The sequence below is a fragment of the Schistocerca nitens genome, chromosome 6, assembly GCF_023898315.1.
Source record: "Schistocerca nitens isolate TAMUIC-IGC-003100 chromosome 6, iqSchNite1.1, whole genome shotgun sequence".
NCBI classification, from domain to species: Eukaryota; Metazoa; Arthropoda; class Insecta; order Orthoptera; family Acrididae; genus Schistocerca; species Schistocerca nitens.
Window position 1 is genome coordinate 589,237,298 of NC_064619.1, and position 15,059 is coordinate 589,252,356.

A 15,059-nucleotide genomic window follows, 5' to 3' on the forward strand; every position below is an offset into this window, starting at 1 on the left:
TTACACTGTATTCTGGTAAGATGTGATCCACACTTAGATGCCCCAAAAGTAGACCAAAGTGCTTAATTTCAAGGTACACAATGTATCTTAAGACTATGAAAACAACTGTAAACATTTAAACATCATGAAACACTATGGTTGTGAGAAACTGAAAATTCGGTCTCAGAAAACCTGTGCGGGATGAAGGAACTTGCAAGATTTTTTATAAAAGAAATGCCAGGAATTTTTTAAATGAATATAATCAACATTCTAAGAGTAACGGAGATCTTTCACCAAATAGCAGAACCATGGAGTCAACAACAAGCACACAAAAAAAGAAAGTGAGGTTTTGGAAGAACCGTGGTGTGTTTGCATGTGCCGTGCCCCCTCTCCCTCTCCCTCTTTGCGCGTGCACTCCCTCCTGTGCTGGCAGAACACACAATGCCAATATTGCAATTTGGCAGGTGAACCAGAGTGAGGGGTTGTGTCGGGTGGGGTGCATAAGGGGAGAAAGAGGCAAGAAGCAGGAGGAGGGTTTGGGGATGGGTAGCTAGTGGCTCAGAGGGAGGCAGTAGATGTGCAGGATAGGAATGCGCAAGGGAGAGGTGGGAAAGGCATAGGCTAGGCATGAACCAACTGTAGCATGGGACACGAAGGACGCACTGACATAGTACCTCACATGAAGGCAAACAAATGAAGTTGCACTGCTGCTTTACTCTTAAAGATCAAAAAGGATAAGCAAATTTCAGTGCAAGAAGGCACATCTGAATATCTCACAGTTATGCACAACCATTGTTTTATGTCCATGGATTGCATCACTGACACAATTAAATCCTTGTTTAACGAGACGTTCTCATGCCCACAGGCAAAAATCAGATCATTTATCATGGATGTGACTGCACCGTTTGCTACAGAACAAATAATGAAGGAACTGAAAGAAGCCCAGTCAATTTAAGTGATGGTAGATTCTTCCAGCCACACAGACATGAAGTTGGTTCCTTTAATGGTTGGATTTTACCATCCAGGTAAAGGCATCATAGTGGAAGTGTTGGAGATGGTGAACTTTGGTGTTGAAAGTGCAGAGCATTTGACGTCATATGTCTTAAAGCTATTACAAAAGTTTGATCTTTAGAAAAAGATTGTAGCAATTTCAGCTAACACAAATACCTGTTATGGAGGAAAGAAAAGGAAAGTTAAAAACCATCTTTATTCTAAGTTGCAGGAAAACAGTAAAAATAATTTAATAGTTAAAGGATATCTTGTGCTATTGTGCACAATACTGTCCAAACTGGCACAGAAAGCTGACCCATCGATATACAGTTCATAATTGGTAAAATCTATCAACATTTCCACATTTTAATGCATGCATTGAAAAACTAAAATCATTCTGTGAATTCGTTGAAGTAGAATACAAGGTACTATCAAGTAAAAGTCAGATCAGATGGTTATTTCTTCCAGTAGCTGCAGAAAGAGTCATCGATGTTTTTCAAGCATAAAATCCTACTTCCTGGAACTTGACAAGTGTCCTATCGCCCAGAAGAATTTTTTTCAAAAATCTGCTGTTCATCACCCATCAATTCCTTTCAGCCCAGTTAAGTAGTTTCTCCAACTGTTTTCTGTGCATAGAAGGAAGTAACTTTAACTGTAGTTGCTGACAAAATAAATATTTCCCTCAACAAATTAGCAGCCAGAAAACCCAAAAGATTTTTAACACCTGCAATACTACAGGTGTTAAATGAGTTGGAAAGTGAGAGACTAATGACATCTGATCAGTTTACCAGTAGCATTACAGCTTTCTGTGATACCTATGCTGGATACATTTGTTAATTACGTAAGCCATGTCTGGAACCTCTTCAGCCAATGTAGCAGATTGCCCAAAATAAAACCATTAGCTTGATTAGTGTTCAGGAATTGTATAGTTTTGTCGAATTTAGTGTCTTTAACTTCACTGCGGATGAGGGAGAATTGTTTGATGAGTACTGTTGTGTAAGTAAGTAATGTGAAGCTAAACTTCTAAACTGAAATATGAAATCAAACATTATTTTCAGTGAAAAATGGCAGGAAAGTTTTATCCAGTTTCAGTGGGCAAGTGAGCATAAAAGATGTTGGAAGCTTGGTTGAAATTTCACTTGCTGTTCCAGGTAATAAATGCATTGAAAAACTAAAATCATTCTGTGAGTTCATTGAAGTAGAATACAAGATACTATTAGGCAAAAGTAAAATCAGATGGTTCTCTCTTCCACCAGCTGCAGAAATACTGACCCTACAAATTATCTTAGAAGATAGATAGAGGAAAGGCAAACCTACATTTCTAGCATTTGTAGACTTGGAGAAAGCTTTTGACAATGTTGACTGGAATACAGTGCTGGTAGATCATAGGTTGACCATCCAGGCTGCGTGCAATGCCATAGGGATGTCTTGCAAGAGGTGTAGGGGGATTTTGTCCAACAAAAGTGGTGCTTGGGCAATTGGTTCCTCCCTCATGACAATGAGAGGTCACACACTGCATAGATTATGCAGGAGTTTTTGGGAAAAAATAAAATGACAGTTGCTCTTTATCTGCAATATTTACCGTACATGTGACTTTTTTATGCCCCAGAATGAAACTCAGATTAAAAAACAAGGTTTCACACAGTTGAGGAGATTCAAACAGAATCGCTAGTGGTACTTAGAAAGCTTACAAAAAATACATTCCAAGGAGCTTTCAGTTCATGGGAAAACTGCTGGGAGCTGTGTATACACCTCTACTTTTGAAGATAAAGGTGATAAATAATAAGCAGGTAAATTTTAATTTTATTTGTTGGTGTATTCCAGGAACTTTTGGGTAGCACCTTTTATATCCTATCTCATTCCTGGTCTAGGATGTGTATTGTCTTCTGTCTATTTCTTTTAAAACTATTCACACATTCTCCTTACAGCTCATTCTCTTTCATTGGGTGTAAAATCCCCACAATTGTGGGAGCTTCAGATTCATTTTTCTCTCAATGTGGAATTATGGATGTGGTACAAGTTTGTAAATTTCTATTTTGCTATTTTTATTATACTAGGATTGTATTTTGTACTCTTGTGCATTGATTTAGTGAAACATTTAATGGTTATTTTGAAAATGAGTGTGTAGAGAGATGCTGTTAGAGACTTAAGAATGCAGGCATGGTATATTTCTCAATAAATGGAAGTAAAGATAAAGTTGCTATATTTTACCAAACATTAAGGGAATTATACAGGCAGCGATAGGGCACTTTAAAATTTCATGTGATCATAGGCTATTAATATACTGTACTGTTTCTTGGAAGTGTAAATTAGGACAGTAAAACAATATCGACATTCTTTATTAAAGATATGTAAAATCTATCATGATGCCTCTCAAAGTTATTGTTATTCTGTCAGTATCATGCAACGTTATCGGACTATTTTTTTGTTAATTGGGTGATAGAACAATACAAATTAGAAAGAACTCATGAAAATTAAAAGTTAATTCTGCACTTACCAATGTTTCTGTTGTACATTGAGTATTATTTTACTAACTATAAAAGAAGTCATTGGAATTGTACAGGCATGCATAATAATTATTTGGAACACCTAACCATATGTTAGAAAACAAGCATTCAATCACTACGAGTATTCTCTAAAATGAAACCAGAATCATTAAGTTTCTGTTACTATAATGATTAAACATTCACCATTACACCAGTGTGCTTGTTATCTTGCATTTTCTGTCTGCGTAGGACGCATGATCCATTTTAAGAAATGAGTGTAACCTACTGTCAAATCTGCAGGATATGCGTGTACCATATTTACATGTTATTAGGTTACTGACATTCAGATGGATGAGTGATAAAAAAGAAAATTACACCAGCACTTGCATTCTACAGGTTTTAATAACTTCATCACACTGTCAATTCTTGCTGAATAAAATCTTTCGTTCACACAGTCAGGTGAATTGTCCCAATGACCAGGATGGATGCTGGTTTTAAGTATGTAATCACTTGCACAAAGGCAGTGAACTCTATCTCTTGGGCTGAGGGGATTGAGAACATTGGTTTGGTCTCAGAAATTCAGAATGTCACTTAGGATCCCAGTGATTGAGGGACATAATTGTGACCATTTTTTATTCTTGCTCTAGAAACTGCACCATGTTCCAGTCCACTTCTTTTAAGGTAATCGCACATGCTCTTGACAGCTCTTTCTCATGAGGTGAGCTTTTGATTTCTCTCTTTGTATTTTACCTATTTTTATTTTATGCTATTGCATTTTGTACCATTATTCAGTGATTTGACGTAAATACAATTTCATGCATACTATTTGAAAGTGAATATATAGAAAGGTACCATCAAAGATTTAAGATTGCAGGAAACGATGTAGTCTTCAATAAAATGTATTATATTTCATAATCATTTAGAGCAAATGCAGTACTCGTATTAATTGTGTTACAGTTGACACACAAGAAGTATTAAAATCTTCACCGTCCATTTATTTTTCCAAATTACACACTATCAGAATATTCCGTTAGCGCCTGAAGTATAGCAGTGATGGTTAATGTAGTTCCTAGAATTTTAATACAAAAGTAACTGCATTATTTTGTCTTAAAACATCTGTAAACCAGTCAGCGATTCATATTTTGCATAAACATCTAGCCTGCAATTTGCCTCCATGCAAAGTCTTTTCTGGCCACACAGGAACCGTCCAGTTAATCCTTCACCTTCAGTCTTTTAAATTACCCTGGAATTGTTTAGCAGCCTCAGTACAACCAGATCCTACCTTTCCAATAATGTATATCTCTTTTAAGCACAATCTTCAAACAGTCTTTAAACTAACTTTGCTGGTGTTGACACTTACACACTATTTTTATTTTTTGTTGCTTCAGTTTTTCCCTAATGGCCATGTCAGGAACTAGTGTAGGAATTTTGGTACAGTTTTCACTAATAGATAGACTGATTCATAAGGGAGGTTTGTGTATGTAATTTATCTCCTCTGCACCAGAAAAGTCATCCATTCATAGATATTTAGTGCTCCTTGTGCAAAGCTACGGCAAGTCACTAATACTATCTAAGTTGATGCCTGCACCTCACAGTAAGTCACAACATATCAATTTTAAGGCAGAACTGCTTTGCATTTGGTAGACGTATTTTGTCAGTAAGGCATAAATTCATCATCAATACCACTCTTACGTGCATTGTAAATCATATAATTGATTGTGAATGGGCTTTGCAAATTATTGTGCACTTGATTCATCATTTTTTTTACTATCAGTGTGGTATGTTTTAATTTGCCTTTAAGTCCTTTACCCCTGTGCAACTATTGACGGAATACATGTGAGTATAACACTTTATCTGGAGTTAACAACTGTTTGAAACAAATAAAAATCATTACATAGAGAACTATACATAATCAGTCTTACAATCAAAGGAGCATTCCTAATCATTACACACCTGGAAACCATCCCTAGCCCAAATTCAAAGCCATTTAATATAATTTTGTATATTCACTAAAAACCTCAGAGGTGAAATTTACCTCTTCGGCTGCTAACATATTTCTACAGTCTTGATTTGTTCCCCAGTATTTTTAAAAATTCTAAAAGGAGCTACTACTCTATTTCAGGAGTGGCACTGTACCTAATAGGAGAACTCATTAAAATATACCCTACTCCCAAGTAACACACATGCAGAAAGTATGGTAAATGCAGAATGAAATTTCAGAATTCTAACTGAAAGACTGTGAACATTAGTATACCATTACCACCTTCATTTTTGTAGAGCGTATTTGTGTCCTTTAACTTACACATCTGTTCCAAATTGTATTTTGTTTTCCAACCAAGCTCTTTTTCTGCCAGGTTTGCATTGGCGTACATGGAAACAATGTCACCAGTACGTCGTTCTCGGATCTCATATGGCACTACTGTTGAAGTGACTGCTTCAAATGTTTTGAGCAGCTGGAGCACTGAAACCCCTTGCCCTGTGCCCAAGTTGTAAGTCTGAAATAAAAAATACATTATGGCATAATACTTACACATCATTTTAACATCATATTTGGGCTGCCACTGCAGCTCTGTTACTGCCAGACTTCCATCACAGACCAGGCTGTCCACATCTCCAACTCTCCTTGGACCCAAAGCATATGGAATGTGTACGCCTGTCACTTCCTCAAATTCGTGTACAAGTTCTTTCACGGATAATCCCGTACCCAAACCAAGATTATAAACCTATATAAAAAGTTAGTATTAATCATAGTAGTAATGTACTCTACCAGCTCATGTGTTTGGGTGACATGTACAAGGAAAACAGTCCTGAGGCAATGTCATAAGTAAATTAATAGTAGTATTTAAATGGGTAAAAAGTGGCACTATCTCACACCATAACATAACATGATGGGAACGTGAAGGAGCTGCAAATTAGCTGAAGCAGTTATAAAATTTGAGATGCGATTTTCGCTGAATGCTGTTGTGTATAGTTTCAGCAAAGGCCGATGCTTTTTTGAGTTTTGTATTAAGGATGGGGACATAGCAGTGTGCTATCAGTCTCCTACTACAGTGTTAAGATGACAAATTTAATTGTTGCATTTAACATTAGGTAGGAGGGAAAAGATTAAAACTGGAAAAATCTTGGTAAAAAGAACCAACACCATTCACATTTCACTGTACTACATTCTGAAATGGTAGTTCTTCCATCAGCCTGTGAAATTTCACACTTTAAAATAGTTAATGCTCAGTGAGGCTCATTGGTAAAGTGCCAGACTACAAATTCAAATGCCTCGGTTTGACCCCTGGTTACTGCTAGGATTTTTATCTGTCACGTACCGCTTTTATCAGCTCTGGCATATCTGTTAATGTAAAAAATGCTGGGTTATGCCATGGCTCAGAATCCGTATTAAAGTGAAAGTCCCCGTTAACTGGCTGGGTCAGTCAGTTCAAAGGTGAAGGGAAGGCAACAGCATACCACCCCTTCAACAGAACCATGCCTAGTAGAGCCTTGTGGTGTGCAAAACAATCTTTGGATTGATGACTGCATTACGTTTTAGTTTTTTTATTGTGAGTTTGTCATTTTACAATATTTTTGCCACCTAATTGTTAAAACCAAGGCCAATCTATTATTACATGGAAGCTCAGATATCAATAAACACTGATAAAATATGCCATACTTAAAAACACTAAGTTATTTCAGGGCCAGCAATACTTCTCAGTTAGAAACAGGAGGGATGAAAATAATGACAAGAGGACAAAGCTAAGGATAAGGAACTCCTTGTTTCAGCCTGTACAGAGAGAGGAACAGGTACACTTTTCAAAATGATACTGTTGTTAAGAAAACTGTGACAATTGAATGTTACTTCTGTTCAAATTATTGGCCAGTGATGTGTCCCCACTTCCCTCTTTCATCCAGTTCATGCAAGCAGGAGACACAATAAGCCTACCCAGAACAATGTCAGTAAGAGAAACCACATGGTTTGCCATCTGCTCTACTATTCACACTTTTGCACTGTCGTGATTGAGGGACTGATGAGAGAAAACGAAAGGAGGATGTCAATGAGAACAATTCATGGATAAGGAAGAGAAGATGAGATTGGCAATGCTGTGTTTTCTTTTGTGTTTATTCTTTCAGTAAAATGTAGGTTATAAAAATTGTTAGCAACTGATAATTTTATGCCTGCACATAATGATGAAGTGAACTGGGTTGTAAACAAATAAAGAATTATGCTGAAGAATTTTGTTTATCACAGCTTGGAAAAGTTTACTGAAAAGTCTACTGGTCCACTTTGTAATGACAAATACATTATTAGTGAGTGATGTGCATAATGTAGAACTTAAGCATTTAAAACCTCAAGTTTACATCAACCTATCAGGGAGAAAAATTTTTTGCACTGGACATGTTATATTTAAGGTGGAAGTCTCATAATTATCATTGTGGAAAAACCAGTAATGATGTGAAAACATTATTATTATTTCTTTCTTTTCTCAGATGTTTTGTCTGGTCGAAAATGGAAAGTGACGCGAGCCTTGATCAAGCGTGACTTCCTTTTAACTGTACGGTATATGTTACATTGCATTTAGGAACTTTCGGGTAATTGAACAAGTATCAATAATTACAGATTTCTGTAGTTGTATACATAAGTTTGGATGTAGCTGTATTGCATTGATATACTGGTGATATTGTGTGGTATGACTCCTGTAGTTTATAGTATAATTGGTATAATGTCAACTTTATCCTGATGCCACATGTCCTTGACTTCCTCAGCCAGTTGGATGTATTTTTCAATTTTTTCTCCTGTTTTCTTTTGTATATTTGTTGTATTGTGTATGGATATTTCGATTAGTTGCGTTAATTTCTTCTTTTTATTGGTGAGTATGATGTCAGGTTTGTTATGTGGTGGTGTTTTATCTGTTATAATGGTTCTGTTCCAGTATAATTTGTATTCATCATTCTCCAGTACATTTTGTGGTGCATACTTGTATGTGGGAACTTGTTGTTTTATAAGTTTATGTTGTAAGGCAAGCTGTTGATGTATTATTTTTGCCACATTGTCATGTCTTCTGGGGTATTCTGTATTTGCTAGTATTTTACATCCGCTTGTGATGTGATCTACTGTTTCTATTTGTTGTTTGCAAAGTCTGCATTTATCTGTTGTGGTATTGGGATCTTTAATAATATGCTTGCTGTAATATCTGGTGTTTATTGTTTGATCCTGTATTGCAATCATGAATCCTTCCGTCTCACTGTATATATTGCCTTTTCTTAGCCATGTGTTGGATGCGTCTTGATCGATGTGTGGCTGTGTTAGATGATACGGGTGCTTGCCATGTAGTGTTTTCTTTTTCCAATTTACTTTCTTCGTATCTGTTGATGTTATGTGATCTAAAGGGTTGTAGAAGTGGTTATGAAATTGCAGTGGTGTAGCCGATGTATTTATATGAGTGATTGCTTTGTGTATTTTGCTAGTTTCTGCTCGTTCTATAAAAAATTTTCTTAAATTGTCTACCTGTCCATAATGTAGGTTTTTTATATCGATAAATCCCCTTCCTCCTTCCTTTCTGCTTAATGTGAATCTTTCTGTTGCTGAATGTATGTGATGTATTCTATATTTGTGGCATTGTGATCGTGTAAGTGTATTGAGTGCTTCTAGGTCTGTGTTACTCCATTTCACTACTCCAAATGAGTAGGTCAATATTGGTATAGCATAAGCATTTATAGCTTTCGTCTTGTTTCTTGCTGTCAATTCTGTTTTCAGTATTTTGGTTAGTCTTTGTCTATATTTTTCTTTTAGTTCTTCTTTAATATTTGTATTATCTATTCCTATTTTTTGTCTGTATCCTAGATATTTATAGGCATCTGTTTTTTCCATCGCTTCTATGCAGTCGCTGTGGTTATCCAATATGTAATCTTCTTGTTTAGTGTGTTTTCCCTTGACAATGCTATTTTTCTTACATTTGTCTGTTCCAAAAGCCATATTTATATCATTGCTGAATACTTCTGTTATCTTTAGTAATTGGTTGAGTTGTTGATTTGTTGCTGCCAGTAGTTTTAGATCATCCATGTATAGCAAATGCGTGATTTTGTGTGGGTAGGTTCCAGTAATATTGTACCCATAATTTGTATTATTTAGCATGTTGGATAGTGGGTTCAGAGCAAGGCAGAACCAGAAAGGACTTAATGAGTCTCCTTGGTATATTCCACGCTTAATCTGTAATGGCTGTGATGTGATATTATTTGAATTTGTTTGGATATTAAGTGTGGTTTTCCAATTTTTCATTACTATGTTTAGGAACTGTATCAATTTAGGATCTACTTTGTATATTTCCATTATTTGTAGTAACCATGAATGGGGTACACTATCAAAAGCTTTTTGGTAATCAATGTATGCGTAGTGTAGCGACCTTTGTTTAGTTTTAGCTTGATATGTCACCTCTGCATCTATTAGCAGTTGCTCTTTACATCCTCATGCTCCTTTGCAACAGCCTTTTTGTTCTTCATTTATAATTTTGTTGTGTGTTGTATGTGTCATTAATTTCTGTGTAATGACTGAAGTTAATATTTTGTATATTGTTGGTAGGCATGTTATGGGGCAATATTTAGCTGGGTTTGCTGTGTCTGCTTGATCTTTAGGTTTCAGATAAGTTATTCCATATGTAAGTGTATCAGGGAATGTGTATGGGTCTGCAATATAACTGTTAAATAATTTAGTGAGATGTGAATGTGTTGAGGTGAACTTCTTTAGCCAGAAATTCGCTATTTTATCTTTTCCAGGGGCTTTCCAATTGTGAGTAGAATTAATTGCTTGGGTGACTTCATGTTGCAAAATTATCACTTCAGGCATTTGTGGTATCATCTTGTATGTGTGTGTGTTTCTGCTTGTATCCACCATGCATGCCTGTTATGTTGTACCGGGTTTGACCATATGTTGCTCCAGAAGTGTTCCATGTCTGTTATGTTTGGTGGATTGTCTATTTTAATGTGTGTGTTATTTATTGTCTGGTAAAATTTCTTTTGGTTTGTGTTGAATGTTTGGTTTTGTTTCCTTCTACTTTCACTTTTTATGTATCTTCTAAGTCGTTTGGCCAATGCTTGTAATTTCTGCTTCTTTTCATCTAATTGCTCTAGCGCTTCTTGTTGTGAGATTTTACCTAACCTTTTTCGTTTTTTTCTGACATTTCATTTCTTATAAATTGTGTTAGCTGTCCAATGTCTTTTCTCAGTTTTTCTATTCTGGTCTGTAGCCTGTGTTGCCATACTGGTTTTGTGGGTTTCTTCTGTGTGTTGGTTGGTTCTGATCTCTGCCTAGTGTGTATGTTTAGTGTAGTGAGTGCTCCTGTATAAACCGGTAGTTGTAACTCTTTCATAGTTGTGTTTTCATTTATTTTGTTGTGTATGATTGTGTTGATAGTTTTTATTGTTGTTTCGACTTGTGGGTTATTTGGCGGTCTATGCAAGAATGGTCTAATGTCTGTATTTGTGTCTTTGTATTCTATATATGTCAGCTGAAATTTTTCTTCTACATCTGACATGTGTGTCACTTCGTGTTCTATTTGTGCTTGTTCTGGTAGCTGTCTTTAAGATTTCGTTTTCCTCTGATCGTTTAATTGATGCGTGTTGTTCTTTGTTTGTTTGCTCTGGGATGTTTGAATCCATTACTGTACTTTCTTCTTCTTCTTCTGATTGCACATTATTTTGTTCCAGTATTTGTTGTACTTGTTTGATGTTTTCTAATTCTGACTGGGGTATCCTGTTATTTTTGATTATTACACGGATCTGATCAGCTAGTCGTTGCTCTGTTAAAAATTTTAATTCTGGGTAGCTAGTAATAAATGTTGTGTATACTTGTGATCTGTATCCAGTTGTGTTGGTTCCTAGGTTTGTTGCCTGGTAATAGCAGAACATGAGGTGTCGATTAACTTCGTTTGACCATCTCATCCTCTGTCTTTGTTTTCCTTCTATTAATATTATTATTATTATTATTATTATTATTATTATTATCATCAATTTAATAAAAAATTTCCTCATTTCAATAATAAGTAGCTGTACCCTTTACTACTGAAAGAAAAACAATGAAAAGGTAACCTGGTTTTGAACATTCATTTGTATCCTATGCCAATTTGTTAAGTTCTCAGCAATGTAAGCATTATTGTGCATTTTGATGGTAATCTTACTTTTAACCTTAGATGTTCCTTGTTCAGTTTGTCCAGGGCTGCAACATGCCCAGATGCTAAGTCCATTACATGTATGTAATCTCGTACCCCTGAAACAAAGGTTTATTTTCAGTTCTAATTCTGGAAGTGATGGTTGTGATGAGAAGTAGGGAATAATACACAAATTTATTTTATTTATTTACTTTTATTATGAAGTCATAAGTGTTAAAATTAACATTAAAACTAATATGATATTAATTGATGACTAAGATGATGTGAGATACCAAATAAGTTGATCTTATACTGCAAGTTCAACTTTCAGTAGGAAAAATTAAGAAAACAGTGCAGATGGTTGCTAAAGTGACAGAAGGGAGAGAGAGATCTCTGTCTCTCTATATATAAAATTAATTGAGTACAGTTGACATGCATTGTTTTAACAATCACACATTGTCCATTAATCTTCAAAAAATTAGGTCAATAACTTACTTAGACTCATACCTGTTTTTACCAAGTTGTACAAATGGGAACTTGCTGTGACTTTTCTGACTACGAATTCACAACTGATGGTGACTACATGACTGACTGGCAGAGATTCACGGTAACTGAGGCATTAGCTATGACTTACTGAACATGACTAACTTGACAAGAACCAACTGTGGCATTCTCCACGATTCTTCTTTGAAGACTTATGTAGGAATTTTTATTAACTATTTTCAAAATTTTAAAATACAGAGTAATTATGTTTTAAATGCTGACATAAAAGAAATTACAGGCAATATTTATACACATTTGGAACTGAATGCTATTTTATTTTACTTATTGGCTGCATACTTTTTTCAGTCTTCAATCTTATTATTGAAATATTTCTTCAATTAACTTATTTTCTCAGTAATTGTATGCACTTAACAACAGACTATGAAACTGTACAGCCAGATTTCTTGAAGGATTTACACTCTTCCATTTGTAGAATATTGTATTGTTTCTGAAAACAATTTTGAATGGCAATATTTCTGAAGATGTGAAAGTTTGAAACAAGACAGTGTTCATTGCATACAAGAAAAAGCAGTGCTTCAAATCCTCCAACAGCAAATACATATTAGCAGGGTCAAAGTATTGAGTGCATGTGTTGTAATCTTATGAATATTTGTTTAAGTAAAAGTTCTGTATAAATATTTATAACACAGACATCTACCATATGGAAATTATACCGTAAGTAGAAATGGGAATTTGATTCAATTGAGAGTTCTGAGAAAAATAGCCAAACGCTCAAGGATCTTGTAAAGTACCTAATGACGTATTGTCACCACAAAAAAATAAAATTAAAAATATGGTTTATTCCTCTCTAAATGAAAACAGTACTTTTTACTTCCTGAAGATAATTTCTTTCCTGATTTCCTTTATATTTGTCCAGAGCTGCAGCCCAAATGTGTGCAATAATTTGCAACACTTATCAAATATGAAGGTGAGTCAGTGTTGATTTGGGGTCATAATTAGTTTGGCTACAGTCAAAAACCTAAAATTTACTGCAAGAGTAACATTCAGCATCATGTATTGATACACTGAAGGCAAATGTGTATGAGTGCAAAAGAAACTAGGTTTGAATCAGAGACAGCACTCTCCACCACACACCATATCTTGGTTTGCAAAGTATAGATGTAGATGAAAACAAATTTGTCTTCCAGCAAGGCACTCCAGTCTCTAGTTTATCAGTTATGTTAAAAATTTTTGTAACATCTTAGAATCCTGGACTAAAAACCATCTTACTGCAAATACAAGTGATGTGAAAACTGACTTATGTGCAAAAATTAAATTCTTGCCAATCATTATACCTGTTCCATCCACTGTGTCATAATCACCACCAAAAATGGTAAGGCTCTCTTTGTTGCCAATGGCAACTTGTGCCATATATGGCATCAAATTGGTAAATGCTTTTGTAGGATCTTCTCCAATTAATCCTGATGGATGTGCACCAACAGGATTGAAATATCGTAGTGATATTATATTCCAGTTCTGCAAAATTACATAATCATATATTTTGTTGTAGTTCAAATTTTTGTAATAGTTCAATATAAAATACAAAAAACGAATGTTCATGAACACAGTGAGAAATATACAGTGGGACAAGTGGCATTTCTAGAAAATACAAGTCTCATGAAAATGAAGGAGTGTGTCTAACCTATCACAGCCCAGTTTTTAAAGAAGATGGGTTAGGTTAGTGGTGTTTAACATCCCGTCGACAACGAGGTCATTAGAGACGGAGCGCAAGCTCGGGTTAGGGAAGGATGGGGAAGGAAATCGGCCGTGCCCTTTCAAAGGAACCATCCCGGCATTTGCCTGAAACGATTTAGGGAAATCACGGAAAACCTAAATCAGGATGGCCGGAGACGGGATTGAACCGTCGTCCTCCCGAATGCGAGTCCAGTGTGCTAACCACTGCGCCACCTCGCTCGGTACTTTTAAAGAAGACTTGATTAATTTGAAAAGTAATCTTAATTATGCATGGTGACTTGTTTACAGTTAATGATAAATTAATTTTACATTGCTTTTTAGCGCAATATTTCAAGGTTCATTGCATTTTGTTCTTAGTATTTAGTCTTCACTCCAGCTAATGACACAATAGATTCTGGTTTGTGATTATTGTTATATAAACTATGAAGTATTTCAGTCATTATTACCTTTTCTGCTGCACTTATATCCTTCAGCATTTCCTCTATGAAATATTTTGTCCGTCCATAAACATTTGTGACGTCACCTGTTGGGTGCTCTTCTGTTATTGGTAAATACTCTGGATTACCATACACAGTGCATGAACTTGAGAATACCAGTTGGTAACAGTTATTTTGTTTCATAACCTATAACATAAAATGTATGTTCACTTTTGTTTTAGTTGCTTACTGTGACAACCTTCTTACAAAGTGTATTTCACTCACCCTCTCAGCATTTATAATACATTAAAAACAACTAAATAAATCTATCTATCAAACCCATAAGGCTAAAGAAGCTCAAAACTTTTGACTTATAACAGAGACAATTGTAAGGTAGGAACTTTTTTAGGGTTTAACATCCACTTGATGTTAAGCACAAGCTGAGACTGGAGTAAGAAACTGGTAGTGTCCTTTTCAAAAGAACTATTCTGACCTTATCATAAGTGATTTAAAGACACAATCAAAAACCTAAATCTGGGAGGCCAGACAGTGATTTGAACATCTTGTCTTCTTGGATATGCATTGAGTTTCAACCACTGTGTCACCTCATTCAGTGTGATAACAACAGTGAAATAGCAGACTGTAATACAAGTAATACTTGAGTGGATATAATAGAGGGAAAATTCCACGTGGGAAAAATATATCTAAAAACAAAGATGATGTGATTTATCAAACGAAAGCACTGGCAGGTTGATAGAGACACAAACACAAACATACACACAAAATTCAAGCTTTCTCAACCAACGGTTGCTTCATCAGGAAAG

The 15,059-nt window shown here is 35.5% G+C and overlaps 2 protein-coding genes across 3 annotated transcripts in view; one reads left to right on the forward strand and one right to left on the reverse strand.

The window, feature by feature from the left end:
• LOC126263734 (N(6)-adenine-specific methyltransferase METTL4) overlaps positions 1-15,059 on the forward strand; it is a 106,923-nt gene that overhangs the window by 78,144 nt on the left and 13,720 nt on the right. The gene's annotated exons all lie outside the window — the stretch shown is intronic.
• LOC126263735 (UDP-glucose 4-epimerase-like) overlaps positions 1-15,059 on the reverse strand; it is a 37,651-nt gene that overhangs the window by 1,222 nt on the left and 21,370 nt on the right. Inside the window, exons 4-7 of one of the 2 annotated variants that reach the window (XM_049960907.1) lie at positions 14,266-14,442; positions 13,420-13,600; positions 11,612-11,700; positions 5,758-5,950 (exon numbers count right to left, since the gene is read on the reverse strand). In XM_049960907.1, the coding sequence (XP_049816864.1) occupies positions 5,758-5,950; positions 11,612-11,700; positions 13,420-13,600; positions 14,266-14,442 (640 nt within the window). Of the gene's footprint in view, positions 1-5,757; positions 5,951-5,985; positions 6,179-11,611; positions 11,701-13,419; positions 13,601-14,265; positions 14,443-15,059 lie in introns of both variants that reach the window. The other variant, XM_049960908.1, reaches the window with a different exon arrangement.